This window comes from Pan troglodytes, chromosome 11 (assembly GCF_028858775.2).
Source record: "Pan troglodytes isolate AG18354 chromosome 11, NHGRI_mPanTro3-v2.0_pri, whole genome shotgun sequence".
Classification (NCBI taxonomy): Eukaryota; Metazoa; Chordata; class Mammalia; order Primates; family Hominidae; genus Pan; species Pan troglodytes.
The window spans coordinates 1,235,636-1,263,519 of record NC_072409.2 but is presented as its reverse complement, the minus strand read 5'-3'; the positions used below and the strand labels follow the sequence as shown (position 1 = coordinate 1,263,519).

The following is a 27,884-nucleotide window of genomic DNA, read 5'->3' as shown; positions in this document are numbered from 1 at the left end:
GTTGGGAGGTCAGCGCCTTGGCCACTGGGACATCAAGGAGTGGGGGTACCAGATCGGGGTCACCTCCACACACCCTGGCATAGACGTGCAAACTGGGGCCCACTGTACCCCATGTGGCCTCTTCCTGCAGAGACCTGCCCCTGCTCCCTTCTCAGCCAAGGACCACGCAGTGGGGACACCAGCAGCCTTGTCCAGTGCTGTTTATTGAGTCCATCATCAGAGGCAGGAAAGACGCCACTCATCACAGAGGGCATGTGGGCTGCGGGCAGGGGCTTAGGGTCCTGCAGAGGACAAGTAGCTGGGACAGCCCTTCACCCTGACACCCCATGGCCGCTGTGAGGCAGGCTGAGGAGACAGGACAGGGAATGGCCAGGTGCAGAATCTGCACAGCCCCCTGCCGGGTCGCAGATGGCCACCACCCAGCAGGCCCCTGGCACTCACCCACAGGCAGTTCCCCACCCCACTTCCCCCTTGGACCCTCCCAAATCAGGGCCAGGGAGTGAGACCCAGACCTGGCCCCGATGGCAGGAGGCACCCTAGCTGCTTCCAGGGCCAGGAGGTGTGGGTGGGCTACAGTGAGGCCAAACAAGGCAGAAGCGGGTGCAGTAGTCCCTGGCTACTGCCCAGCTTCCGGGACTCCCACAGCTGGGCTCAGCCTTGGTCCTGGCAGTGCTGGGCTCAGAAATACAGGGCTGGCTCGCTGCGGAAGTCCGAGAGGTCATTCTGACTGGCGGGTGTGAGCTGAAAGTGAGAGGACAGAATGTGGACACATGGGCTCGCCCGGGTGTCAGACTCCCCCCAGCGCTCCACTCCCCCGCATCTCACCATGGCCTCCACGGGCGGGGGCTCTGCCTCCCTCGGGGCCTGCTCCAGCGCCTGCTCCTGCCACTTGCTGAAGGCCACAGAGTGCTTCGGGGTGTAGCTGGACAGGCCTGTGAACGGAGGTGCACACGCAGACGTGGACACAGACCAGGCTCCACCCCTCCCAGGCTGCCTGTACCCCTAGGTGGGCACTCACCTGAGCTACCCTCTGGCAGCCGAGAGCTCTCGGGTCTCACGCTGCTCACAAACGTGGCCCGGGGCAGGAAGAGTGCAAAGGGCTTCTCCTCTGAGCCGGATCCCTCTTCCTCCTCTTCCTCTTCCTCCTCCTCCTCCTCCTCCTGCTGCTGGTCCACCTCTTCCTCCTGCTCTAGGGAGCTCTCGGAAGGGTACTCAAATGTGGTCTGCAGGCTTTTGTCGTTGAAGGAGATCTTCATCTGGGAGTGAGAGTCACGTGAACGAGGGCTGAGGGCCCGCATGGGCACAGTGATGCCAGGGGCTCAGGTTCAGCCCTCAGGATGAGGCTGACCCAAGTGGGGCGCCAGACACACCATCAACCGTTCCGGGGGCTCCAGGAGGGGGCACAGAGCTCTCCAGCTGGACCCTGCAGGCATCCATCCCTCCACCCTGGGGGTCAACCTCCCCTCCGCATTCCAGCCAGGGACCAAACTCTGACCAGGACCAGGAGCCCAAAGCCTCTGGGTCCCCAGAAGCCTCTAGACCAGCTCCCGGAGCTACCATCTCAGGCCCCTCCTGCTCTGCTGTCTGGGCAGAGTGCCAGCTGGGGGGAAACTGGGGTGGACACATCCCCTCCCACCAAGCAGCTCTAGAGCAGGAACAGGGTGGAAGAGAGGCTGTCCCCTCAGGGGCCTTGCACTCAAGGCTCCAGGCAGCTCCTGCTGGTGTCTGGGGCCTCTCTTTAAAGCCAAGTTCATGTCCTGGCTTACTGGATGCCTGGACAATCCAGCAGAGCATGGACCCCCCACTGTGGACAAGGGCCTCTGTGAGGCGTCAAGGCCAGGCGGTAGCCTCAGGCACCATCACCCACCTAACATAGTTGAGAGTTGGCCTGCAGCTGTGCAGAGTAGGGGGCTGCCTCCACTGAGCCTGGGTGCCAGCAACCCCAGCAGTGAACCCTTCCTCACCCTGCTGCCCCTCTGGCCCTCGTCCTCCATCCCCACTTCGTAGGCTGCAGGATTTCACATCTGAGCAAATTCTTTCCTTCTCCCAGTGGCCTTGAAGCCCAGGCAGGGCTGCTGGTTCCCAGGGGTAATGGGGGCAGTGGGGACCAATGGTCAGGACTCTCCACCTCCCCTGAACGGGGCTTGCATGGGGCTAAGCTCCCCACAACAGCCGAGCTCCCACTGCTCAGCTGCACTCAGCCCGGCCCCAGTGGTCCCTAATGAATATGAGCGGCCCCCGCTTGCAGCAGATGGAAGCAGCCCTGACGGAGCTCGAAATATTAAACTCTTCCTGGGCACAGGACACCAGCAGCTCAAGTTCCTCCTCCTCCCCTAGAAGGACCCGGAGGCAGGAGCCGGGCCCCAGGCAGAGAACCACCGCAGCCAGGCACAGGACGAGACAGCCTCTCAGGAGGCAGCCGAGGAGGCCACACAGGGCTGCCAGGACAGGGCCAAGGGCACACACTCTTGCCATCATGCCCTCTCCCACAGCGGCCACACGGCCCACACAGCCAAGTGTACCCTCAGGTCCCTTCTCACCACGAATACCCCCGCCTCCCACAGCTGGGGGGCCACGCTTTGTGCCCAAACCCCCAGCTTCCCCTCTCAGCACAGCTCACACAGAGCCCTGCTGGGCAACTCAGCTGCCTGCTTGCACCCCTACCCTAGGCCCCGGCACCCCAGCCGTCTGCATGGGTGAGCGGGGGAGGGGGAGGCCACCTGGGTCAGACAAAACAAGGAGAAAAGCACCCGCTCCTGTCCCTTAACTGCCCTGCCTGTGGCTAGGCCCACCTGGCCCTCCAACGCCCATCCCACAGGAGGCCAGGCAGGGAGAGGCTGGGACAGACCTCACAGGCACCCACCCACTGCCAGCCCACTTGGGGAGGGGGCCACCCGGCCCTCCCAGACTCATGCTTTGGGACAGATACCCCAGGTGGAGGTGCTCAAGGCAGGACAGGGCTGGTGGCTAGAGCTCTCCCACAGCCCCAAAGTCCAGCAGCAAATGGGGTTTCCAGTCGCCCTGGATATGTGGAGCTAACCCAGATGACCCCGAAGCCCTCCAGGCCCAGCCCCCACGGCTGAGAACACAGAAGGGCTGGCTGCCAGGGCCGCGGGATTAGTGCCCTCACTCGTGCACATGACCGGTCCCAGCAGGGGGGCCGCGGGGGCTGGGTGCACATGGGCCCTGAGCCTGGTACAGCCTGGCCAGGCGGTGCGGGGCGGGGGGTGGACAGGCAGCCCCTGTCTGCCCTCAGCTGGGGCCCGGGGCTCTGGTCACGTCCTGCCTCCCCAGGTCTCCTCAGCTGGGCTGGTGCCTGCTGAGTCGCACAGCCCTCCCCTCCCACTGTGGGGACAGGACACCCCGTGACTCATACGGTGGGCAGCCTGAAGACCCCGAGATGCAGGATGGGCAGAGGGTGTGGCCAGGGTCTGGGACCGCACGCACCTGGCCGCAGCCTATCAGGGACTTTGCCTGGCACAGCCAACAGAGCAGGCAGGTGGGTCCCAGCTCAGCCCAGCCTCCCAGCAGAGCCTCCCGGCTTCTCAGGACCCTTCTGTTCTCGCTCCACCCACCCTGCCTGTGCACACCTAGCTTTGGTTACCAAAGGGCCTGGCCTCCACCTGGGACAAAGGGCCAAGCAGCCAGCCCCAACCTGCCCAGATGGAGGTGTGAGCTGAGCCCAGCCCTGCCTCTCCCTCCTACCTGCACACAGCTACCTGCCTCCCATCCCCCACACAGCCCCAGCCAAGGCTCCCACGGGTGGCCGGACCCTAGACCAGGCTGCACGAGTGCAATGCCCAGAGCAGGCTCCCGGGAGGCTGGGTGCTCCCTGAGTCAAGTGTGGCCCCAGCGCCAGGCACGGCCTCCACCCATGAGAAAGCTGAGGGAGGAGGGTCCAGGCCGCTCCTGGGGTCCCCGGCTTCAGAAGGACCACCTAGGCGGCACCTATGGGAAGAGCTGGCGGAGAGACGAGAAGGAAAGGAAAACTGACAAGAAGGGACTCAGCCAACAACAGTGAGAGCCTCTGGCCACCCAGGATCTGCCTGCACAGGGGTAGAGGCAGGGAGGAGCCCAGCCTGGGGCTTGGTGCTGGCCAGGAGGTGGTGTCAGTAGGAAGGGCAGATGTCAGGGTGGCTCTTGGGTCTAAGGATCAGAGAGCGAGGCCTTGGGAGTGGAGGCGGAAGTTGCACAGCAGGTGAGGGCGGACGGCCCTGGGTGTCCAGGACTGAGCCCTGGGGACACTGACACGCTCCAGCTGTGCAGAGAGCCAAGAGGGGAGGAGGGGAGTAGGGCAGAGGGGACGGGAAGGGACCGCCAGACAGGTAGGAGCCAGGCCAGGTGGTGCTCCACGAAGAGGAAAAGCTACAGCGCCGAGTCTCAAGGGAGGCAGGTGTGAGGATGAGAATGGGTGCCCCACCCTCCAGGAAAGCAGCCCGGGCGTGGCTGCAGCACACAGCAGTCTGCCCCAAGCTCAGCCCTGCAAGACGGGGCACCTGCCGCTTCTGCCAATGGATAACTTAAGTGGGCCTGTGCCTGCCAGGCAGGCCCCCCCCCCCCGGCACACAGGCCAGCAGCTCCCCACTGCCCAGAGCAGGGCTGCACCCCTCGGAGGCGGGCAAGGGCATCATACCCTGTGCGGGCACAGCCAGCCCCGGGGCAGGCCCCTCACCGACTCCCACTACCCAGACAACTCCACTGAAGAGCTGCCCTTCACCTGTACCCCAGGAAAAGCAGCAGCACCGCCAGCCACTGAGGTGCACAGTGAGCCGTTGGCCCACAGTCAGGTCCTGCTGGACTCCGGGCCCTGCAATCCCCGCGCTCCACCCCCACGCCCGGGGGTCACAGCCAGTGGTCCCAACCAAAGGCTGGGGCCAGCACGGTGGCTCACGCCTGTAATCCCAGCACTTTGGGAGGCTAAGGCAGGCGGATCATCTGAGGTCAGGAGTTCGAGACCAACCTGGCCAATATGGTAAAACCTTGTCTCTACTAAAAATACGATAATTAGCTGGGCATGGTGGCAGGCGCCTGTAATCCCAGCTACTTGAGAGGCTGAGGCAGGAGAATCGCTTGAACCCTGGGAGATGAAGTTTGCCCTGAGCCGGGATCCTGCCACTGCCCTCCAGCCTGGGCGACAGAGCAAGACTCTGTCTCAAAAAACAAAAAATAAAAAAAGGCTGGCCAGGGTGGTCAGACAAGGCCAGGCACAGGACCCGCAGGGGCACCTCGCACCCCCACCAGTGAGTGCTCCTGGCCCAGGGGCCACAGAGTACATGGGACAGCCCTGCCCCACAGCCCACCGTGCCGAGGCCAGCAAGCCATTCTGAAAGGCAGGGCAGCCCCACGCCTCTGTCCCCTCCTGATGGACATTCTGGCTCTTCCCAGGCAGGGCAGCTGGCCTGTACCCAGGCGGGAAGTCACAGCCAGCAGGTCATGCTGCTCTGGCAGGGCCCTGCCCGGGCCACCTGGCCATGCCAGGCATCGTCCATCTGGACCCCCACCCCTTCAGGCTGGCCCAAGCTCCTCCCTCCTGCTGGTCCAGGGCCTGTTTCCCAGGCTCAGCCTCTCCCCCACTGCATCTTCCTGCTCCTGTTGGCCCTCCGGCCCCCACCCTGTCCTTCTGACCCTAACCCAGCCGCAAATGACCCCCACAGTTCTGTCCCTTCTTTGCTTTTTTCTTTTTGAGACAGAGTCTCACTCTGTCGCCCAGGCTGAAGTGCAATGGCGCGATCTCGGCTCACTGCAAGCTCCGCCTCCCGGGTTCAAGCAATTCTCCTGCCTCAGTCTCCTGAGTAGCTGGGATTATAGGCGTCCGCCACCACGCCCAGCTAATTTTTTTATATCTTCTTAGTAGAGACGGGGTTTCACCACCTTGGCAAGGCTTGTCTTGAACTCCTGACCTCGTGATCCACCCGCCTTGGCCTCCCAAAGTGCTGGGATTACAGGTGTGAGCCACCGTGCCCGGCCCAGTTCTGTCCCTTCTGAGGGCAAGATGGCCAGACTCTAGGCAGTGGCCTCAAGTCCCAGGAAGAAGCCAGGCTCCCAGGGATGGCCACACAGGTTAAGGGGAGGGGTTCTAGAAACAGAAACCTGAACTCTGTACTCGCCCCACAAGCCCCATGACCTCGTCTGACTCCCAAGCTGAGGCGCAGTTTCTCTCTACAAAGGGGAAGCTGTCCCCACTGCCACCTCTGGGGCAAGCCCAGGAGGTGCCCACCTCACACAGCAGCCAGGGCCAAAGGTACGGACGCAGGGGAGGGAGAGGCAGACAGGAGCTGGAGGAGAGAGGCTGTGGCTATCAGACTGACCCCACCTTGATGGGCTGGGGTGATGCTCAGGCGAGGGTCGGGGAGATAGACCCACATGGCTCCAGGAGTGGGAAGGGCCCTGGACCCAGCCCCAAGCCCCCACTGGAAGCACCTCAGGAGGGTTAGCACGGATGCCTGGGCCGGCAGATAGAGCCGGCAGGGGCACCAACGCCCTGGTTCCAGGAGGGGAGTATGGCACAGGGAGAGGCGCAATGCCAAGGCCAATCCCGGGCAGGAAGTAAACAGAGGGAGGCAGCAGCCTATCTGCTGAGGGAGCCTGCAAGGTCCCATCCCCAGCCTGGGGAAACTGAGGCTGGAGGACAGCCCGCCTCAGGGGTGAGCCTAGCCAGCACTGGCTCTGGGACAGTGCCTGGATAGGAAGACCCAAGGGAGGCGCCCCAGGCCCCCCCCTCAGTCCCCAGGAAAGGTACACCTGCTTCCTGACAGGTCACCGCAGACCGGGAAGTCACGTGGAGCTGCCCTTGGAATTTGCCCCAGGGAACAAATACAGGTGCAGGAATTACCAGGAAGAATCTGAAGATTTTCTTTTTCCTGTGCCCAGAGGGTTCCAGGCCACTGGCCAAGAGGGAGACTCCCCTGCCTGGCTGGCTCAGAGCCTCCGAAGGCCCCTTCTCCCCAGCAAGCTTCCCAGGCCCAGAACAGGCATACACGGCACTCCTGCCCAGCTCCCAACCAGTGTGCCTTCTGGGGAGCTGATGGCCCTCTCCCAACTGGCTGGTGGGCTGCACCCCAAGGCTGACTGTGATGCAGGGATCCAGCCAACCCCGATCATCTGGCCCTTCCCATTCATAGCGTGGCGCCTGGCGCCCATGCAGCGGGCCTCCAGGAGACCATGTGAGGCCACCCCCTCAAAGCCAAGCCCAGGGAGGAACCCACAAGCCCAGGTCTGCTTCTTTCAGCTGGACTCACAAAGGGACAGACCCGCCCAGCTAATTCCAGATGAGCCACAACAACTGGCAAGGGGCATAGCACTGTCTGCCCTGGCGCTCTCCAGCAGCCTGGCAAGGCACACAGCAGGCCAGCTGTCCCCACGGCCCAAGTCAGGGGGCTCCACTGGGGCCCTGGACCCAGCACGGCCCACCCAGCCCCAGCTCGCCTCAAGTCCATGTAGAAACCATCCTTTGCCCAGGCCAAGTGTCCTGGGATCAGGGCAGGTGCTGCCCCCACAGTTCTGTGAGCTGTCACTCTCTCCCTGCCAGCCAGTGGCCCTGCCCCCACCACTGACCTTCTTTCTTGAGGAGCCAGCCTTGGTGAGGCAGGACTTCTGCAGGGCCAGGTAGCCGCCAATCACCTCGATCTCATGCACGGTGGGGTAGCGCTTCTTCAGTGTGGGCCCCAGGAGGCAACTAGCCTCCTCCTCCTCGGCCTCCCGTGGCCGAGGCTCCCTGTTGGCCTGACTGAAGTGCTGGTCCTGCAGAGTCCCTGGCTTCCTCTTGGGCACCACTGTGAAGGTGTTGCTGCCCCGGGGCTGAAGCTCTGCCACGCACCCGGGCCTGGCAGGGTGCAGAGGCCTGGCAGGGTGCGGGAGGTAGGGTAGTTTGGCTGCTTGGGGGGCCTCCTCCGAGTCTACCTCATCGATGAAGGTGACAGGCAGCCCCGGCCTCACATATTCCCGGCTATTCTTGGCCAAGCCAGGAACCCCGAGGCCCTCAGCAGGCTCAGCTTCTTCCGAAGCAGCCGGCAGGAAGGGGGGCGGTGAGGACGGCCTCTGCCACCTGATGGCCCGGTCAGCGAGGGCGGTGGCTGTCCTGGGACAGGCCCCCTCCTCGACTGCCCACTGTGCCTCGACCTCCAGGGGGCTCTTCCCGAGGGCAGGCGCACCATCCCCTCCAGGCACCGGCTGGGATCCGAGCTCCTGGCTCGGGGAGGCCGGGCCCAGGTCTCCCTTTGGCAGCTCCACGGACTGCCTCCCCTCAGGAGGAGGAGCCCCGGAGGCCTTGCTCTTGGGGATGACCATGAAGGAATTTCGAGAGTTTGCGCGGAGGCTGGCCAGCGCCCGGGCCTGGAGGTCCCCCAAGGGGATGGTCTCCATAACTGGCTTGGGGGCCGGCCGTATCTCGAAGGAGTCGTTGGTGCTGGTGGCTGCGGAGACGCGCTGGCTAGGAGTGGCACTGGCAGGGGGTGAGGCTGGAGTGGCACTCGGGGTCCCGGGGCTGGGGGGCGGGTGGAGGGAGGGATCCCCCGACTCCACCTTTGGCTTCCACTGTCCCGACCCAGGCGGGGAGCCCGCGAGGCGGTTGGCAGGGCCGGCCCGGGGCTCAGGGGCCGAGTGCCCGTTGGAGAGCAGGCGGGCGCCCGCGCCGCGGTGCAGACCCCGGGGGTGGACGGTGAAGGAGTTGCTGCCGGTCTTCTGGAGGAAGTCGCTGCGCCGGGCCCCGGGGCTCGCCCCGCCACCGCGGGGCCCGGGTGCGGCGGGCGGGCTGGGGGCCGCGGGCGGGGGCCGGGGCGGCGCGGGCGGCGGCGGCGGCGGCGGCGGCGGCGGGGGGCGGGCGCGCTCGGGGCTCCCGCGGCGGCGCGGCGCGGCGGGCGGGTCGAACCTCTCCAGTAGGCGGCTGACGCGGCCGGGCGGCGCCCCGTACACCAGCACCTCGGCGGCGCGGATCTGCGCGGCCCCCGGGGCGGGCGGCGCGGGCGGGAAGCCGGGCACCGTCTCAATGATGAGGACGCTGTCGGCGCGGAGGGCGCGCACGCCAGGCACGCGGCGGTACCGCTCCAGCAGCCGCGCCCCCGCCGCGCCCCCGCCGCGCCGCCGCTCGGCCTCCAGCAGCATGAACGGGTTCTCGCGCAGCGGGCCCAGGCTCTCGGCCAGCACCCGCTGCTCGGGCTCCGCCGCCCCGGGCCCCGCGCCCCCGCCCAGCGCGGCTAGCTTGGCCCGCTTCCGCTCCAGGATCTCACGCTTCCAAGCGGGCACCGCAGCGCGCGGCCCCGAGCCCGGCCGCCCCAGGGCGGCCATGCTGCGAACGCGGCAGCGGACGGCTGGACTGAGGGCCGGAGTGGCAGCCGCCGCCGCGGCCAGCCTGGGCGCCGCGGCCACGCCCCCTCCCGGGCCACCGACCATTGGGGAAAGCCCGCTCTCCCCGCCCCGTGCGGGAGGCCCACCTATGGCAGGGGAGGAGGGCGGGCCCCTCAAGTGACCCTACCGATTGGACAACACTCGCCTCAACCCCGCCTCCCAAGGGACTTCATTGGACAACGTCTATCACCGGAGCTGGCCTCCATTGGGGAAGGCCCCCCGGACACACCCCGGCGCCTCGCGCCGCTCACTGGCAGACCCCACTTCCGCCTCTGCGCTCTCAGCTCCCGGCGTCCCTGGGGGTAGCCGGGTGGGCGGCCCCTGGACCCTGCGCCCCGAGTGACCTTGGCTGAGCTTGGGACTTCCTCATGCTGCCAGCACCGAGGCCTCCTGTTCCGTCCGCTGAGAGCGCGGTGCAGGAAGGGGGCTGCTCCAGGACCGAAGGCACCCGTGTCCGTGGACGGTGCACAGGCCACACTCTGGCCCGGACCCTGCTTTCACCAGGGGTCCTCCGACCTCCGGCAGGTGCCTGCGGGGCTTGGAAATGCCAATTCTGGAGCCCCGAGCAGCCCCAACGAACCAGTTTCTCAGAAATCCCTAGTTTTTATAGGCTGCCCAGGTGGGAGCCTCTTAGCCCAACCTTGCCATCCGTGGTCCCCAAAAAGCATCTGCAGGAGCAGGCACAAAGGAAGCAGCCTCTCCCGCCACACGCAAGCAGGTTCACCAGGGCAGGGCCCTGCATGCTTGGAGAGCTCTCCAATGCATTCAGAGCCAAAAAAAAAAAAAAAAAGCCAGGGTAACGGTGGGCCCCATAGGGCCGACCCCTGTGTCTGATTATTCCACCCTGCTGCCACGTTAAGGTTACTCCTCTCCCATCGGTTGAACGTCCCCTCATCAAGGCTCCGGATACCATGACCCTGAGGGCACAGCCTCCCGGCTGACAAGTCCCTTCTGCCCCAGGGAGGGCTTCGGAGTGCTTCCACAGCCTTTCAAGCCTGCAGACAATAGGGAGATCGCTTGGAGTCACGGGGAGAAGGGGAATTGGAGTGCACGGACATCACCTTCTTTCCATCACCTGCCCTGCAGTCAGCAGCCTGCTCAGTAGACACTGCTGTTTCCCACACCAAGGTCGCCTGGGTCTCTGCAATGACGCAGAACAGATTTTTTTTTTTTAACTTGGGGATGCCCTTCTCAGCTTCTGTGCCCCATGACAGTCTGCAGCAGCCGCTAGCTTAATGCTTGCCTTATTCTCCTGCCACTCCATTAAGCTGGAGAAAATAAACTTTTTCTTTTTCTTTTTCTTTTTTTTTTTGAGATAGAGTCTTGCTCTTGTCACCCAGGCTGGAGTGCAGTGGCATGATCTCGGCTCACTACAACCTCCGCCTCCAGGATTCAAGCGATTCTCCTGCCTTCGCCTCCCAAGTAGCTGGGGTTACAGGTGCCCGCCACAACGCCCGGCTAATTTTTGTATTTTTAGTAGAGACGGGATTTCGCCATGTTGGCCAGGCTGGTCTTGAACTCCTGGCCTCGTGATCTGCCTGCCTTGGCCTCCCAAACTGCTGGGATTACAGGCGTGAGCCACTGGGCCTGGCCAGAATAAACTTTCATTTCAGCTTTCCAGAAGCCAAGTGTCTCCTCCCTTAGGGCCCTCCTCAAATCACCTTTCTAAAGGAAGCGTCTGATGTTCATCACTTCTACCCTAGTAGGGTTGCCCAATTCTGAACTACCAAAATAAAACAGGGGAACACACAAAACACAAAATCTAGAAATAAATGACATTACAAGGAAACTCACTCCCACTGTTCAGCTTGAATCTGGCTTTGACAAAAGTTATGCCAATCCCAGGCTGGACACAGTGTCGTAGCAACAAACCAGATAAGCTGCCTCCAACGCAAGCCCCTCCATGGTTTACACAACTAAGCATACACGCCAGGCAGAGGCTGACACCGCACTCCGCTGGCCAGGCTGATGCATGAGAGCAGAGGTCAGCACACCTGTTCTGTAACGAGCCAGATAGGAAATTTTTTTTTTTTTTTTTTTTGAGACAGAGTCTCGCTCTGTCGCCCACGCTGGAGTGCAGTGGTGCTATCTCGGCTGACCGCAATCTCTGCCTCCCAGGTTCAAGCAATTCTCCTGCCTCAGCCTCCTGAGTAGCTGGGATTACAGGCATGTGCCACCATGCCCAGCTAATTTTAGTATTTTTAGTAGAGACGGGGTTTCACCACGTTGGTCAGGCTGGTCTCAAACTCCTGACCTCGTGATCTGCCCGCCTCCGCCTCCCAAAGTGCTGGGATTACAAGCGTGAGCCACCGCATCTGGCCCCAGACAGGAAATATTTTAGCCCACTGGCTTTTGCCAGGGACAATTTTGTTCCCCAGGGCCCTTAGCAATGTCTGGATAAACATCTGGTTGTCACAAGTGAAGGCTGCTACTGGCATCTACCCAGGAGAGGCAGGAGCACTGCGAAACAGGCTGCATCCTCACTAGAGAATCTTCTGGCCCCAAAGGCCAAGAGTGCCAATTAAGAGACCTTGGACTCTGAGGGTCATATCCACTCTCTGTCACAAGTTCTGCTTTTGTTTTTTGTTTGTTTGTTTGTTTGTTTTTTTCTGAGACAGAGTCTCGCTCTGTCGGCCAGGCTGGAGTGCAGTGGTGTTGTCTTGGCTCACTGCAAGCTCCGCCTCCCGGGTTCACGCCATTCTCCTGCCTCAGCCTCCCAAGTAGCTGGGGCTATAGGCACCCGCCACCACGCCCGGCTAATTTTTGTATTTTTAGTAGAGACAGGGTTTCACCGTGTTAGCCAGGATAGTTTCGATCTCCTGATCTTGTGATCCACCCACCTCGGCCTCCCAAAGTGCTGGGATTACAGGCGTGAGCCACCACGCCTGGCCTGCTTTTGCTTTTAATTATTTAGGGGTGTAAAAACCATCCTCAGCTCAAGGGTCATACAAAAACAGGCCTTAGGACATTGTTTGCTGATCCCTGCTCTACAGAGTGCAAACAAGGCCCACAAAGACCACACACTGGCAAGAAGTCATGGGCTCTGGGGTCACAAACTATTCAATGGGTCTTTAACATGAGCCCAGATTGTTGTCTTCATACAGGGTGGGGGGGGGGGTGCCTGAGTTACCCACTTCCTAGAGCAGGAAGGAGGGATTCTCCAGAACAAGTCAAGTGATTCCCACCACCACCATCCACTAAGCTCTAGCCACAGGTTTCAATCCATTTAAAACCGCAGCTCTATAACCAGTTACACCACGTAGCAGAGAGTATCTCAATATTCATCCTATTTAACCCTTGAGGGTTACAGGCAACCACTATTCATTTCAGGAAAACATTCTCTTACTTTATTTGCATCTCAGCAAAGGTTCTCATTTGGCACCTGACTGGCATCAAACCAAAGTTCGTAGGCCAACAAAGATGGGCCACTCACAAGCTTCCCATTTGTAGATCTCAGTGCCTATGAGTATCTGACACCTGTTCCTCTCTTCAGTCTCTTAGGGAGGCTTAAATCTGTCTCAGGTGTGCTAAGAGTGCCAGCCACAAGGTGGTCAAAAGTCCACAAAACTGCAGTCTTTGCTGGGATAGTAAGCCAAGCAGTGCCTGGACAGCAGAGTTCTTTTCTTGGGCAACAGATAACCAGACAGGACTCTAATCGTGCTCTTATTCAACATTCTTCTGTCTCTGCCTAGACTGGAATAAAAAGCCAATCTCTCTCGTGGCACAGGGAAGGAGATACAAGCTCGTTTACATGTGATAGATCTAACAAAGGCATCTACCGAAGTCTGGTCTGGATAGACGGCACAGGGAGCTCTTAGGTAAGCGCTGCTGGTTGGAGGACATTCCTGAGTCCAGCTTTGCAGCCTTTGTGCAACAGTACTTTCCCAGGATCCACAGGAAATACTCAGAGTCCACCTGGACATTTTACTTATATTCAGTTTCCAAGTGTCAGAGGGGTTCAGGACTGTCTGGCCTGGGGGCCTCCTCATGACCTCAATTCAGGATTATCTACTCAAAGCATTAAACAAAAGGAAATACATTTTCAGGATGAAGGCTGCTCTTTTAAGCCCTGCTGAAGAAACCATTTCAAACAGGATTGGAATAGGGAAACCCGGCACTCAGCTCGGCGCAAGCCGGCGGTGCCTTCAGACTAGAGAGCCTCTCCTCCGGTGCGCTGCAAGTAGGGCCTCGGCTCGAGGTCAACATTCTAGTTGTCCAGCGCTCCCTCTCCGGCACCTCGGTGAGGCTAGTTGACCCGACAGGCGCGGATCATGAGCAGCTGCAGGAGAATGAAGAGCGGGGACGTAATGAGGCCGAACCAGAGCTCCCGAGTCTGCTCCGCCAGCTTCTGGCACAACAGCATCTCGAAGACGAACTTGAGACTCAGGACCGTGAGTACCCAGAAAAGGCGGAGCACCGCCAGCCGCTTCTCTCCATCCTGGAAGAGGCGCACGGACACGATGGTGGTGAAGTAGGTGCTGAGCCCGTCAGCGGCGAAGAAAGGCACGAACACGTTCCACCAGGAGAGGCCCGGGACCAGGCCATCCACACGCAGTGCCAGCAGCACAGAGAACACCAACAGGGCCAGCAGGTGCACGAAGATCTCGAAGGTGGCGAAGCCTAGCCACTGCACCAGCTCCCGGAGCGAGAAGAGCATCGCGCCCGTTGAGCGCGGGCCGGGGCCCGGCCGAGCGTGCCACCCGCGGGGCTGCGTCTCCTCTCCCCGTGGCCCTCGCCCGCGCCTGCCGCCGCTGCTGCGAGAGAGAGGCAGCGAGCGGCCCCGCCAGCCCCAGCCCTCGGCCCTGATGCGCCGGCAATCCCCCGGCCCCGACCCGGGACTCAACCCTGGCCGCCCGTGAACGCCCGCCTCGATCGGACGCCATGCCCCACAGGGCGCGTCCCTAGTGCGTCACTTCCGGTCGACGGCGGAAGGCGGAAGGCGGAGCGGTCCCTGCGACCCGGCCGGCGGGAACTGCCTTCTAGTTTTTAGTCTCAGACCAGACCACCGGGCGTGCCCCCATGCCGAGCCCGCAGCTTCTGGTGCTCTTCGGCAGCCAGACAGGCACGGCTCAGGATGTGTCGGAGAGACTGGGTCGCGAGGCCCGGCGCCGGCGGCTTGGCTGCCGGGTGCAGGCCCTGGACTCCTACCCGGTGGTGAGGGCTCGCTAGGGCCTCGGCGTGGGGGACGAGCAGGCCTGGCGTGCCCGCCTCGCGGGGTCATCGACCCAAAAGGCGTCGCATTTTCTCTGAGAGCGGGTCTTTCCCTTATGGCGGATTTAGGGAAGGAGGTTTGGGAAGGGGAGTTCAGTTTAGCACCTGGAGGAGGTTGGAACCTGAAAGAGAAGACGGTCTGGCTGCTCACATAAATCCCTCTGCCCTGTCAGCCTGAGTAAAGGAGAAGGGGGTCAAGTTTTGGGAAGGACGCCCGGTCCTTACAGCCGGAGGTCTTACGTGTGTGTGTCTTTTTGTTGAGGTGAATCTGATTAACGAGCCCCTGGTGATATTTGTTTGTGCAACTACAGGCCAAGGAGACCCCCCTGACAACATGAAGGTAAGGCTGGCCTGATGTGGCTCCTCAGATCCCTGCCCTCGACCCTCACCCTGTTTTCATTGCCTGGCGTCTAGGTGCAGTAAATAGCTCTCCTTTATCTCATGCACCTTCAGAGGTGGATTTGAGAGAACGTCCATGAGTGGGGCTGGGGGCTCCGGTTGCCCTCTCTAATAAACTCTTCGTAGCCACCAAATAGCCTTATTATCCGTTTTAACCTTTCTTATTTTTCCAGGGCTATCTATATGTGCATCTAGTCTGGGTCTTGTGTGTATTTCTAGACTGTATGACCCTCAGGGAATGTTGCTGAATTCTCTGACCATCTTTTAAGCACATATTCTATTCTTGGCACAGTCTGGTGCTGGGGATCCAGCTGTGAACCCAGCAGCCATATTTCCATCCTGGCAGAGTTCACACTGTAGCAGAAGCAGCTAACGGGCAATGACAGTGCCAGCAAACACCTGCTGCTGGGGAAAGTAGCATATGTCACAGGAGCACTGATAATGGGCATCGAGCCTTATCTCACCCAACCTTGGGGCCCAGGCAGAGGTTTCTGGAAGAAAAGAGTGTAAGCTGAGTCACGGAAGGATGCGTGAGGGCTAGTCAGGCACCGAGGAAGAAGGAGCAGTCTGCGCAGAGGAAAAAGATGATTTGGTTTGTGTGAAAAGTGGAAAGCAGCTCAGGGTGGCCAAGGTGAGGAGTGCACTGGGGCAAGAGGGGAGGAGAAGAGAGGCAGGAAGCCAGGCCCAGTCCAAAGAGCCTGAGTGACCACAGCAAGGCAGATGGGCTTGAAATGAAGGGTTGTCGGAACTGTAGGGGTGACACAGTCATGTTCCTAAGCTAGCAAAACCGCACTGGTCTGCAGGAGAGCAGGAATAATGCCATGAGATGCACAGGACAGGCAGCAGATGCTACCGATCTGAGCTAAGGTGGTGGCAGAAGATAGAAGTGGACACATTGCAGTGGTGTCAGGAAGAGAGAGTCCCCGGGACATGGAACGGACCCAATAGGTCAAGCAGAATCGAGACAGGGATGTGGGCTCTGGAACCAAGATGGATGGTGGTTCCATCCACAGAAATCAGAGAACACGGTGGGAGTAGGGGGCTGTGCAGGAAGGGAACCTGGAGACATTGAAGTGGAGAAGTGCAGTAGGACTAGCGCTCCAAGGAAGATCCTGGGGCGGAGGTAGGTGTTGAGGTAGCCACAATACAGAAGTGTGAGAAGAGGAAGCTCCTCTCTCCCCACAGGACAGGCTGCCCAGAACGTTAGAGCCCAGGAGGGCAGGAGAGTGACCAAGCAGCTAGAAGAGAGGGTGCAGCACCCCAAGGAGAGGACTGGGGGAGTGGGTGTTCCAGGAAGGGCTCTGGCATGTAAAGCTGCACAGAAGTCAAATCAGATAAAGCCTGAGAGGGATCCATGGGATTTCTTGGCAAAGGGATTGTTGGTGATACCAGGAAGAGCAGCTTCAGTGGCTCATGGGGAGAGAAGCCAGATTACAGGAGATCAGCAACTGAGAGAGTGAGTGGAGAGCATCTTTTAAGAATGTCTTGAGTGTGGGCCGGGTGCGGTGGCTCACGCCTGTAATCTCAGCACTTTGGGAGGCCGAGGCGGGCGAATCACGAGGTCAGGAGTTCGAGACCAGCCTGGCCAACATGGTGAAACCCGTCTCTACTAAAATTACAACAATTAGCTGGGCACGGCGCTGTGGCACGTGCCTGTAATCCCAGCTACTCGGGAGGCTGAGGCAGGAGAATCACTTGAACCAGGGAGTCGGAAGTGGCAGTGAGCTGAGATTGCGCCACTGCACTCCAGCCTGGCGACAGAGCTAGACTCTGTCAAAAAAAAAAAAAAAAAAAAGAGCCGGGCACTGTGGCTCACACCTGTAATCCTAGCACTTTGGGAGGCCGAGGCAGGCAGATCACGAGGTCAGGAGATCGAGACCATCCTGGCTAACACAGTGTGAAACCTCGTCTCTACTAAAAATACAAAAAACTACCCGGATGTGGTGGCGGGCACCTGTAGTCCCAGCTACTCGGGAGGCTGAGGCAGGAGAATGGCGTGAACCCGGGAGGCAGAACTTGCAGTGAGCCGAGATCGCGCCACTGCACTCCAGCTTGGGCAACAGAGTGAGACTCCGTCTCAAAAACAAAAAAAAGACAAAAAACAGAACAAACAAAAAAAACCCACGTCTGGCTGTGAAAAAGCTAAAGAGTTAAAAAGAAGGAGTTTTTTATGAGAGACATTTGCCGGGCACAGTGGCTCATGCCTGTAATCCCAGCAATTTGGGAGGCCGAGGTGGGAAGATCGCTTGAGCCCAGGAGTTCAAGACCAGACTGGGCAGCATCGTGAGACCTCATCTCTACAGAAAATTCAAAGTGAACTGGTGCAGTGGCTCATGCCTGTGATCACAGTTACTCCAGAGGCTGAGGTGGGAGGAGCTCTTGAACTTGGGAGGTTAAAGCTGCAGTGAGCTGTGATCACACCACTACACTCCAGCCTGGGCGACGGAGCAAGACCCTGTCTCAAAAAAAAAAAGACGGGAGAAACTTGACATGTTTTTTTTGTTGTTGTTTGTTGTTGTTTGTTTGTTTGTTTTGAGACGGAGTCTCGCTCTGTCGCCCAGGCTGGAGTGCAGTGGCGTCGATCCCAGCTCACTGCAAGCACTGCCTCCCGGGTTCGCGCCATTCTCCCGCCTCAGCCTCCCAAGTAGATGGGACTACAGGCGCCGCCACCACGCCCAGCTAATTTTTTGTATTTTTTTTAGTAGAGATCGGGTTTCACCATGTTAGCCAGGATGATCTCAATCTCCTGACCTCGTGATCCACCTGCCTCAGCCTCCCAAAGTGGTGGGATTACAGGCGTGAGCCACCACACCCGGCCAAAACTTGGCATGTTTAATTGCTGGCAGGGGAGAGACAGGAGAAAGAGGCTGAAGACTGAGTAGGGATGACAGGGGATGTGCAGCGGCTTGGGGGAGAGCTGAGCATAGGTCGAGGGGTCTCAGATAGAGTGGGATGGAAGAGAAGGGGTTTCAGAGTGGAGCACAGGCACGAGAAGGGAATGGTGGGATAGGGAAGCCGCAGAGCATGGGAGAGGAGAGGGACTGGGGCTGGGCTGGGCATTCAGTCAGCCAGTGGCAGGAAGCTGGTGCTAATGCCGGGATTCAGGCCAACGAGGAAAGGAAGAGTCCCAAGTATGGGCACCCACAGAGAAGACCAGGAGTTGGGGGGGGGCAGCTAATGCCCACAGCGGGAACTGGGAGCTCCTTGAAGAGGCTGTGGACCCAGGGCCCATGGCCTCAGAGGCAGGGGCGAGTCTTAGTGGCTATCCATAGCTAAACCAGAGGACCCTGGCTCCTTGCTGAGGATGCTGTAGGTGAGGCAGGTGCCCCCAGCAGCAGACAGGAGAAAACAGAGGAACCACAGTGAAAGGCCAAGTGACCAGGTCCCTGCCTGTCTGGTGAAGAAACCCATGGGGCGCTGGGCACGCTGGCCCAAGCCTGTAATCCCAACACTTTGGGAGGCCGAGGCGGGTGGATCACCTGAGGTCAGGAGTTTGAGACCAGCCTGGCCAACATGACGAAACCCCATTTTTACTAAAAATACAAAAAATTAGCTGGGTGTATTGGTGCATGCCTGTAATCTCAGCTACTCAGGAGGTTGAGGCAGGAGAATCACTTGAACCCGGTAAGTGGAGGTTGCAGTGAGCCGAGATCACACCACTGCACTCCAGCCTGGGTGAAAACATGCACCAGAAAGAACCACACCCCACCCGAGGAAAGACCCGCATAACAGGCAGAGATGGGCAGAGGCCGAAGCAGCCAAGGACGTTACCCCCACGGGGCAAAGCCGGAGACTCAGGAACAAGAAACAGTTTTTTCTCTTTCTCTTTTTCTTTTTCTTTCTGGAGACAGAGCTCTCGCTCTGTTGCCCAGGCTGGAGTGCAGTGGCAGCCATCAACGGTTCACTGCCCCCTGACCTTCCAGACTCAGGTGATCCTCCCACCTCAGCCTCCTGGGTAGCAGGGACTGCAGGTGCACACCACCACATGCAACTAATTTTTTTTTTTTTTTGTATTTTTTGTAGAGATGGGGTCTCAAGCTCCTGGGCTCAAGCAGTCTGCCTGCCTCGTCCTCCCAAAGTGCTAGGTTTGCAGGTGTGAGCCACCACACCTGGCCAGAAATAGTTCTTTAAATGGACATGAAAAAACTTTAAAAGATTAGAAGACGCTGGGCGCAGTGGCTCAAGCCTAGAATCCCAGTGCTTTGAGAAGCCAAGGTGTGGGAGGATTGCTTGAGCCCAGGAGTTTGAGACCAGCCTGGGCAACATGACAAGACCCAGTCTCTACAAACAAAATAATAATAAATTAGCTGGGCGTGGTGACACACACCTGTAATCCCCACTACTTGGGAGGCTGAGGTGGGAGGATTGCTTGAGCCCAGAAGGTCAAGGCTGCAGTGAGCTGTGATTTCAAGACTGCATTCCAGCTTGGATGACAGAATGAGACCCTGTCTCAACAACAAAAAAGGCCGGGCACGACGGCTCACGCCTCTAATACCAACACTTTGGGAGGCCGAGGTGGGTGGGTCACTTGAGGTTAGGAGTTCGAGACCAGCCTGGCCAACATGGTGAAACCCTGTCTCTACTAAAAATACAAAAATTAGCCAGGCATGGTGGCGCGCACCTGTAATCCCAGCTACTTGGGAGGCTGAGGCAGGAGAATCACTTGAACCTGGGAGGCAGAGGTTGCAGTGAGCTGAGGTCGCGCCATTGCACTCCAGCCTGGGCTACAGAGCGAGACTCCATCTCAAAAAAAGATGAGAAATCCTTCTAGAAAGTATGACAAAAAGCAAGATAGAAAATGGAAGGAAGCAGATACCAAAATTCGAAGATAATTCCAGTGGCCTCAGAATGAGAAGACAATGGTGGAGAGGAAGTTATCCAGGAAAGTCATGATGTCTAGAGCGGGGTCTGCGGCCAGAGAGCCCCATGCCCAGGAAGGGCCCTGCTGAGAATGAAAGGGCTACCCCCGGGGCATGTCACTGTGGGTTTAGCCTCTGGGGACAGAGTGCCCTACACACCCCAAGGGCAGCAAGTGGGGCCCTGGACAGACCCAGCCGCATGCCAGTCGAGTGAGGGAAAAGTCACAAGAATGTTCTCTCCGGAACCCTTTTCTCGGGAAGGAGGAAGTTCACCAAACGGAGCAGGGAAGAGAGTCTTTTGGGATTCAGGAAGCAAGGGTGTCTCAACAGCAGGGCGCTAGGGAGGGTCCCGGGGGCAAGAGGCTGGGTACATTTGCTCGCATAGCGTGGCCCAGAGAGGCAGCTGATGAGGCAGTGAGGTCCCGGGAGGCCAGGGGTGGTCCAGGGCCGGGGTCAGAGCTGTGGGCTGACAAGGCCAGGGCCTCCCTGTCCGCTAGCCTCCATGCTTGGCCACGGGCAGGGGAGGTGGGTGGGCGGTGAAGACCACGCACACAGGCCACCTGGGATCCAGGTAGGGAGGGGGCAGTAGGTTCCTTGGGGGGGCTTCTGATCAAGCTGGGAGGACACCGTGGAAGGCAGGGTGTGGAACCAGAGGGTCTGGACCCTGTTGGCTCGAGGTCCTGCAGCCACGGAAGGAGGGGGATGTGTCTCAGCGACACTGGAACCTCAGAGGGCCGAGTGTGAGAGCCCTTGGGATGGACCTCAGAGGTCTGAGTATAGGAGCCTCTGGGACAGACCCACTCAGGGAGTGGAGGCCCACGCTCTGGCTGGGAAATGACAGGTGGAGGTGAGGGACCCCTGGGGCGGTGGACAGTTTGGAGACCAAGTGCAGAGCTGCTCCTGGCAGCTCAGAGCCTGGGGCAGAGGAGGGTGATGTCCCAGGAAGGAAGCTCCACGCAGGCCTGGAGAGCACAGCAGGGTCTGGCTCCTGTGGGCAGGGTGGGCCCTGGTCTCCCTAGACGCTGGACCAGCCCTGCCTCCTCCCGGTGCCCATCATCCTGCAGGCTGGACCCGGGCCCTGCCTTTTGGTCAGATAGGTCCAGTTGTATTCTGTCCCCGTCCTACCCCCCTGCCTGTTCCCCTGAGACCCTCCCCTCACCCCCTGCTGTGGGGCTAGCCTAGAGGTCGAGGACTCTGACTCAGAGTTTCCTCCGGCTGTAGAACTTCTGGGGGTTTATATTCCGGAAGAACCTGCCCTCCACTGCCCTCTGTCAGATGGACTTTGCCGTCCTGGGCCTCGGGGACTCCTCATACGCCAAGTGAGTAGGGGATGGGACAGTGGGCGGCCGGAACGGTTCTGGGGGTCGAGCGACAGGTGTGCCGGCAGAGGACCGAGGCCAGCTTCCAGGGTCGGCCCCTGCGCGCCTCAGGGCCCTCGCAGTGGTACTGGCTTCTCCACGACGCTCCCTGGTGGGCACCCCAGGCTTCACGCTGCGGGGAGGGCACAGAGGGGAGCAGGCAGGGTGGCAAAGGGCTGGGCTCCAGCCACGCTGACGTCACACAGGCCTACCTGGCGCCGGTCCCCACTTTTACAAAAAGGCGTGCTGTGAAGTGTTGACGACTTTGAGCCTGGAGGAGGACCCCGTATGCTCCTGCCCCCCCAGAGGCCGCCTCTGCCTTTTCTCCTGGGCATTTTCACAGTGCTCCTCTGCACCCTACGCAAGGAGTGGCATGTTCAGTGTGCAAATGGCATCTTTAGACCCCACAAGGGTGAAAACCCCGACTGTCCACGTAGGGCCCAGGTCCGCTGAGCACCGAGCATCAAAAGCCGTTTGCGTAGCCGGGTGTCAGTCATTTCAGATGAAAAAGAGAGAACGGGAAGATCGGAGACAGCTCCCCCCGGTTCTGCCGGGAGGTTTTGTTCCGTGCGTGACGTAGGTCCGTGCATGACGTTGTTTCCTGCGTGACGTTGTTCTGTGTGGGACACAGTGTTCGTTCAAGAGAGGGAGGGAGGCCGCTGCCGACAGCGTTCCCAGGGAGGAGCGTGACCCAGAGCCAGTCATGCCTCGGAACCAGAGTGAGAAGAGAAACTGACCCCCGGGAAGATTCCTGGCTCTCTCCCCAGCACAGAGTTTCTTAGCTGAGGAGTGACCCACACCTTGGCTGGGGGCCTGGAGGCCTCAGCTGCCTCAAGTCCCTGCCCAGGGATGAGGGCCCATCAGTGGGATGAGGCTGCATGCTCCCGCCCACACAGGCTCATTCTTCGCGAGCAGAGGACCTGCTGCTTGGCACCCTGGCAGCTGCCCTGGTCTCGGCAGCCCCTGGCATGTGGAGGCCCTGCCCCCTCCTAGGGTGCGGCCAGCGTGGAGTGTGTTTTCCACCCGAGGGAGGCCCTCCCCAGGCTCCACTCTTCGCCCGGGCTCCACTCTCCCAGGTTCCACTCTGCCTGGGCACCACTCTCCGCCCAGGCTCCAGCCCAGGACCAGCCTCACTGTCTCCACAGGTTCAACTTCGTGGCCAAGAAGCTGCACCGACGGCTACTGCAGCTTGGGGGCAGCGCCCTCCTGCCCGTGTGCCTGGGCGATGACCAGCATGAGCTGGGGTGAGTCTGCGGGCGTGGCACCCGCCTCCACAGTCTGGTCTGGCCACACGCGGGGTCCGCTCAGGCCAGCGCACGTGCTCCCTCCCAGGCCCGACGCTGCTGTGGACCCCTGGCTGCGAGACTTGTGGGACAGGGTTCTGGGGCTGTACCCGCCGCCTCCGGGCCTCGCTGAGATCCCTCCCGGAGTCCCGTGAGTGTGGGCCCCGGGTCACCCACAGGCGCAGCAGACCCAACCTGGCCTGGGGACCTCGCCCTGGGTCCCTCCCGTGTGGGTGGGCGGCCCCTGGGGAGTGGGACCTGGTCTGACCCGCGTGCCCTCCCGCAGCCTGCCCTCCAAGTTCACCCTGCTGTTCCTCCAAGAGGCACCCAGCACGGGCTCTGAGGGGCAGCGGGTAGCTCACCCCGGCTCTCAGGAGCCCCCGTCAGAGTCGAAGCCCTTCCTAGCACCCATGATCTCCAACCAGAGAGTCACCGGCCCCTCCCACTTCCAGGACGTTCGGCTGATTGAGTTTGACATCTTGGGCTCCGGCATCAGGTGGGGACTGCTGGGGACCGAGGAGGGCAAGGTGAGGTGGGCCGTGGGTCTGGGGTTCGGAGGAGGCTGGGCCGGGCTGCAGGGGATGACTTCCATCCGGGGCCCCGACATCCTCCCTGCGGAGTCCCCACAGCCCTGGTGGCTTCTTCCACACAGCTTTGCTGCTGGTGATGTGGTGCTGATTCAGCCCTCCAACTCGGCTGCCCATGTCCAGCGGTTCTGCCAGGTGCTGGGCCTGGACCCTGACCAGCTCTTCATGCTGCAGCCGCGGGAGCCAGGTGAGCCCGGCCTCGGCCACCCTGACTCTCTGCCCTCTCCCGTGCCCTGGGCCCCCACCCCAAGGGCTCCGCCGCAGCCCACGGAGGCCTCCCACTCACCCTGCAGATGTCTCCTCCCCCACGAGGCTGCCCCAGCCCTGCTCCATGCGGCACCTCGTGTCCCACTACCTGGATATCGCCAGCGTGCCTCGCCGCTCCTTCTTCGAACTCCTGGCCTGTCTATCCCTCCATGAGCTGGAGCGGGAGAAGCTGCTGGAGTTCAGTTCTGCCCAAGGCCAGGAGGAGCTCTTTGAATACTGCAACCGGCCCCGCAGGACCATCCTGGAGGTGAAATGGGAGGGCGGCAGGCCCAGCCCCTGAGCTACAGCCACGCTGCAGCCACCCTGAGACTCTCTTTGCCTAGGTGCTCTGTGACTTCCCGCACACAGCTGCCGCCATCCCTCCCGACTACCTGTTGGACCTCATCCCCGCTATCCGGCCGAGGGCCTTCTCCATCGCTTCCTCGCTGCTGGTGAGGGGCCTGGTGGTTGGAGCCCAGGACCGGCCCTGGGAAAGCTGGGACCGGGGCTGTGGGGTTTTGTAAGCAGGGGCTGCCCTCTGACCAGGTGACGTTCCCCCAGTCGGACTGCCTCTGCGGGAGGTAGGTGGGGCCCACGGCCCAGGCACAGGTGAGGGCAGCCTTGTTCCACCACCCCCACCCCGCCGTCCTCCCCAGATTCACCCCTCACGGCTGCAGATCCTCGTGGCTGTAGTGCAGTTCCAGACTCGCCTCAAGGAGCCCCGCCGGGGCCTCTGCTCCTCCTGGCTGGCATCCCTGGACCCTGGGCAAGGTGACCCCTGCTCCCAGGGTGGGGGCCGTGGGCCCATATCCCCTTCTGTCCCATGCTCGTGCAAATGCTGGGCTAGGGCCCCCGCAGACTCAGCACAGGTCTTTGATCCTCTTCATGCCACCTCCTTCCTGCAATAGGACCTGTCCGGGTGCCCCTCTGGGTGCGGCCTGGGAGTCTGGCCTTCCCAGAGACACCAGACACACCTGTGATCATGGTGGGGCCTGGCACTGGGGTAGCCCCCTTCCGAGCAGCCATCCAGGAGCGTGTGGCCCAGGGCCAGACTGGTGAGCACCCAGGGTCCCAGGGCAGGGTTGTGGCCAGGGCTCCCCAGCTGAACCTCAAGGACCTGTGGCCAAGAGCACCCTGTATTTCCCTAGGAAACTTCTTGTTTTTTGGCTGCCGCTGGCGGGACCAAGACTTCTACTGGGAGTCTGAGTGGCAGGAGCTGGAGAAGCGGGACTGTCTGACCCTCATCCCTGCCTTCTCCCGGGAACAGGTGTGTATGTTCAGGGGCTGGGAAAGGAGGGGAGGGAGCTCCGGCTCAGCCCCCAGCCCTGTTCTCTGCCCTACAGGAGCAGAAAGTATATGTGCAGCACCGGCTCCGGGAGCTGGGGTCGCTTGTGTGGGAACTGCTGGACCACCAGGGTGCATACTTCTACCTGGCAGGGTGAGCTGGCCTGCGTGCAGCAGGAGTGGGCCCAGCCCCTGAGTGCCGGGCCTCATTGCGCCTTCTGCGACCTGCCCCTCTAGCAATGCCAAGTCCATGCCAGCGGACGTCTCGGAAGCCCTGATGTCCATCTTCCAGGAGGAGGGTGGACTCTGCAGCCCGGACGCAGCCGCGTATCTAGCCAGGCTCCAGCAGACACGGCGCTTCCAGACCGAGACGTGGGCCTGAGGCCCGCGGCTGCCCGTGCCCCCTCTGACATCCATCCTCCTGGGAGCCCAGGAAGGCATCCACGAGGGAGCTCCTGGCCAGCAGCCGTCATCCTCTCGGACCAGCCAGCTGGTCCTCTGGGAACAGCCAGCTCCCGAGCACAGCCGCGCTCCTGTTGACCCTGGATCCCACCCTTTGAGCCTGACCCCACTGCAGCCTCTGCCCAGCCAGCCCTGCGCTCCCCCACCCTGACAGTGAGCTGTGTCCTCGTCCCCCCACCCCCTTCCCAGTCGAGGTGGTGGCCTGGGCCACTCCACCTCACCGGTGCAGTGACCCAGGACGACAGCAGCAGCCCAGTGAGCACCAGGGGTGGCATAGGGCACCCATGAGGCTGCGCTGCACTCTTCTGCCCTGGGGCCACCTCGGCTGCTGCAGCCTGCCCAGCAGCACATTCCAATCACTGCCCCCGCACTCCCACAGGGCTCAGAGGCCACTAAGATGCCAGCTCCTTGAGAGCAGTGGGGGTGTCCCAGGCCAGAGCAGCCTCTTCCTCTCCTGGTCCCAGAAAAACCCTTGCAGTAAATGGTGGCCTCTGGGTGGCTACTTCTAGCGCAGGCTTCCTTCCTTCCTCTAGCTCCTCCCGGTGCCCTGGGTGCTGGGTGCTGGATGGGTGGGCATCCTCTAGCTCCTCCCGGTGCCCTGGGTGCTGGATGCTGGATGGGTGGGCGCCACGGTGCACCCTTGTTGGGCTGCCTGTGCCCGAGTGGCCTCTGCAGCTCTTATGTCTGCCTCTAATGGGATGTGCGCCCTGACTGCCTCGTTCTTAAGGGCATAGTGGGTCGGCTAAGATCTGATCGCCAGGACTGGGTTCTGGGCAGGTGCTGGGAAGGCGGAGCCAAGCCGTCCGTGCCGCTAGGGAGCCGAGACTGCCGGAAAGAGGAGCGGCAGGAGGGGGCGTGGTTGTGCAGCCCCGCCCCTGGGAGGGGCTTTAGGCACTGGGAAGGAAAGTCCTGTTGGAGGAGTCCGGTGGCTGTTCACACCCGCCTCGCTGTCTTGGAGTCTTGATCTGTGGTCGGCGGGTCGCTGGCACAGGACTAAACATGGCTGAGGCTGGGCTCCAGCCAGATCTGGCTGGGGACAGCACCGCGTGGGCCCAGGATCCACCCAGAGCAGGCCGGCCTTGCTGGGGCCCCAGTCAAGTCCACTTCCAGTGAGGAGAGCCAGCCGGGAGGTCAGTGCCAGAGCCCTGGTGGAGCCCAGACCCTGCCTTCCCTTGAGGGCCACCCCTGTCGCCGCCCTGGGGTCCCTGTCCTCCTATCCTGACTCCTGCCCCAGGGCCACCACCCCTGAACTGTGCCCTGGGGCCCCCACCCTCCACCCGGCCGACTCCAGCTCTGGGCCTGTCAGTCCACCTGGGTCCTCTCTGGGCCCTGAGTGCCTGGACCCTCTGTGCCAAGCACCAGCAAGCGAAGGGGATGACCTTGGGCACCCCCAAGGTGCTGAGACTACAGCCAGTGAGCCCCTGCTGGGGGCCAAAGCCATGGAGGGTGCCTGGGCCCTTCCAACCTGGAAGGAGGAGGGGAGAGAGCAGGCAGCAGGGCAGGGGGAAGAGGAGGAGTGCCCAATCTGCACAGAGCCCTACGGGCCCAGAGAGCGCCGCCTGGCCCTGCTGAACTGTGGCCACGGCCTGTGTGCGGGCTGCCTGCACAGGCTGCTGGGCTCAGCCTCCAGTACCGACCTGGGCCGGGTGCGCTGCCCGCTGTGCCGCCAGAAGACGCCCATGCTGGAGTGGGAGATCTGCCGGCTACAGGAGGAGCTGCTACAGGCCGACGGGCCCTCACGCCAGCCCCGCCGAGAGGCCCCTGCATCCTATCACCGCAACCCTGGGCCCTGGGGCTCCCTGGAGCACCGCTACCAGCTGCGCTTCCTGGCAGGGCCCGTGGGCGGCCGGGGCTGCCTGCCCTTCCTGCCCTGTCCACCCTGCCTGGGTGCCCGGCTCTGGACCCTGCGGGAGCGGGGACCCTGTGCCCGCCGCCTGGCGCTGCTGAGCCTGCTGGCCCTTGAGCTTCTGGGGCTGCTGCTGGTCTTCACGCCGCTCCTGCTGCTGGGACTGCTCTTCATGCTCCTGGACCGCTCTGGCCGCTGAGCAGAGCCCAGGACAGCCCCGCCGCCAACAGGCCAGGGGGCCCAGACTGGCCCACGTCCCCATGCCTGGGTGCTGTGAGGCCTGATGACCAGGCTGGAAAAACCCAAGGTTGGGTCCAGGGCAGTGGCCTTCAATCAAGACCTCCCATTGCTGAACCCACAACCAGGGCTACCCAGCGGCCTGACCCTGCCAGAGTCCATGGCTGCACTGCTGCCCAGACACTAGCTGAACCCAAGGACACCAGTGCCCAAGGACAGCTCCTGGAGGAGGCCAGCCCAGCAGGAAAGTCTGTGAGCAGGACCCCATTCACCCTGCGGCAGACGGGCACCGTACTGGCCACGGGCTGACGCCGGCCACACTTCCCCTCCGAGGGCCAGCTGAGCACAGCAGGCATGAAAGCAAACAGAGATACAGCAGTGAGTCAGTTCCTTGGAGAGGGCAGGGACTCCGCCCACCCTGTGTTCAGATAAGGGCCAGTGTGTGTCCCTGAAGGTTAGGCCAGCCGGGGGAGGGGTCCATGCTGCGAAAATTCAGCCTGCAAAGGCTCCTCTCCCCACTTGGTCAGGCCCAGACCAGGTGGGGGTTGGCGCTGGCCTGTGTTGCAGGGGGCAAGGGCCCACCCAGGCCTTGGAACATAAGCTCTGCCCCTGCACACCCTCATGTCACCACACCTGGGATGGAGACATCGGGTGGCCCAGCGAGAGATGGAGCACTGAGCCTGGAACGTGAAGCAGCTTTCAATAAACCAGCTCCTGGGGATGCCATTGTTACTACTTGTCTTTGTTACCCCATCTTCACCATCTGGGCG

General features: G+C 61.3%; 4 protein-coding genes across 16 annotated transcripts; 2 read left to right on the top strand and 2 right to left on the bottom strand.

Annotated features, from left to right (window-relative positions):
* Positions 1–183: 183 nt before the first annotated feature.
* Positions 184–12,776, bottom strand: TPRN (taperin). Its single transcript, XM_016962224.4, has 5 exons — positions 12,689–12,776; positions 7,555–10,483; positions 1,019–1,256; positions 826–932; positions 184–741 (listed from the first exon to the last, which is right to left on the bottom strand). The coding sequence occupies exons 2-5, from the start codon at positions 9,385–9,387 to the stop codon at positions 679–681; spliced, it is 2,241 nt and encodes a 746-aa protein (XP_016817713.3). The 5' UTR covers positions 9,388–10,483; positions 12,689–12,776; the 3' UTR covers positions 184–678.
* Positions 12,777–12,897: 121 nt separating this feature from the next.
* TMEM203 (transmembrane protein 203) lies at positions 12,898–14,231 on the bottom strand. The gene has a single exon (XM_063787371.1). The coding sequence runs from the start codon at positions 13,997–13,999 to the stop codon at positions 13,589–13,591; it is 411 nt and encodes a 136-aa protein (XP_063643441.1). The 5' UTR covers positions 14,000–14,231; the 3' UTR covers positions 12,898–13,588.
* Positions 14,232–14,243: 12 nt separating this feature from the next.
* Positions 14,244–27,835, top strand: NDOR1 (NADPH dependent diflavin oxidoreductase 1). Of its 13 annotated transcripts, none has more exons than XM_063787368.1 (14): positions 14,244–14,496; positions 14,865–14,893; positions 21,033–21,130; positions 22,315–22,413; positions 22,502–22,603; positions 22,739–22,948; positions 23,105–23,226; positions 23,333–23,553; positions 23,630–23,737; positions 23,942–24,056; positions 24,194–24,340; positions 24,434–24,552; positions 24,629–24,701; positions 24,807–27,835. In XM_063787368.1, the coding sequence occupies exons 2-14, from the start codon at positions 14,888–14,890 to the stop codon at positions 24,845–24,847; spliced, it is 1,461 nt and encodes a 486-aa protein (XP_063643438.1). In that variant the 5' UTR covers positions 14,244–14,496; positions 14,865–14,887; the 3' UTR covers positions 24,848–27,835. The 13 variants fall into 13 exon arrangements, with proteins under 13 accessions (XP_063643438.1, XP_054515237.1, XP_063643435.1 ...); XM_054659262.2 differs by having other exon boundaries at positions 24,629–24,723; XM_063787365.1 differs by having other exon boundaries at positions 14,816–14,893.
* LOC129136068 (uncharacterized) lies at positions 26,471–27,835 on the top strand. The gene has a single exon (XM_054659268.1). It carries the CDS (start codon positions 26,471–26,473, stop codon positions 27,074–27,076), a length of 606 nt encoding a protein of 201 aa, XP_054515243.1. The 3' UTR covers positions 27,077–27,835.
* Positions 27,836–27,884: the final 49 nt, after the last annotated feature.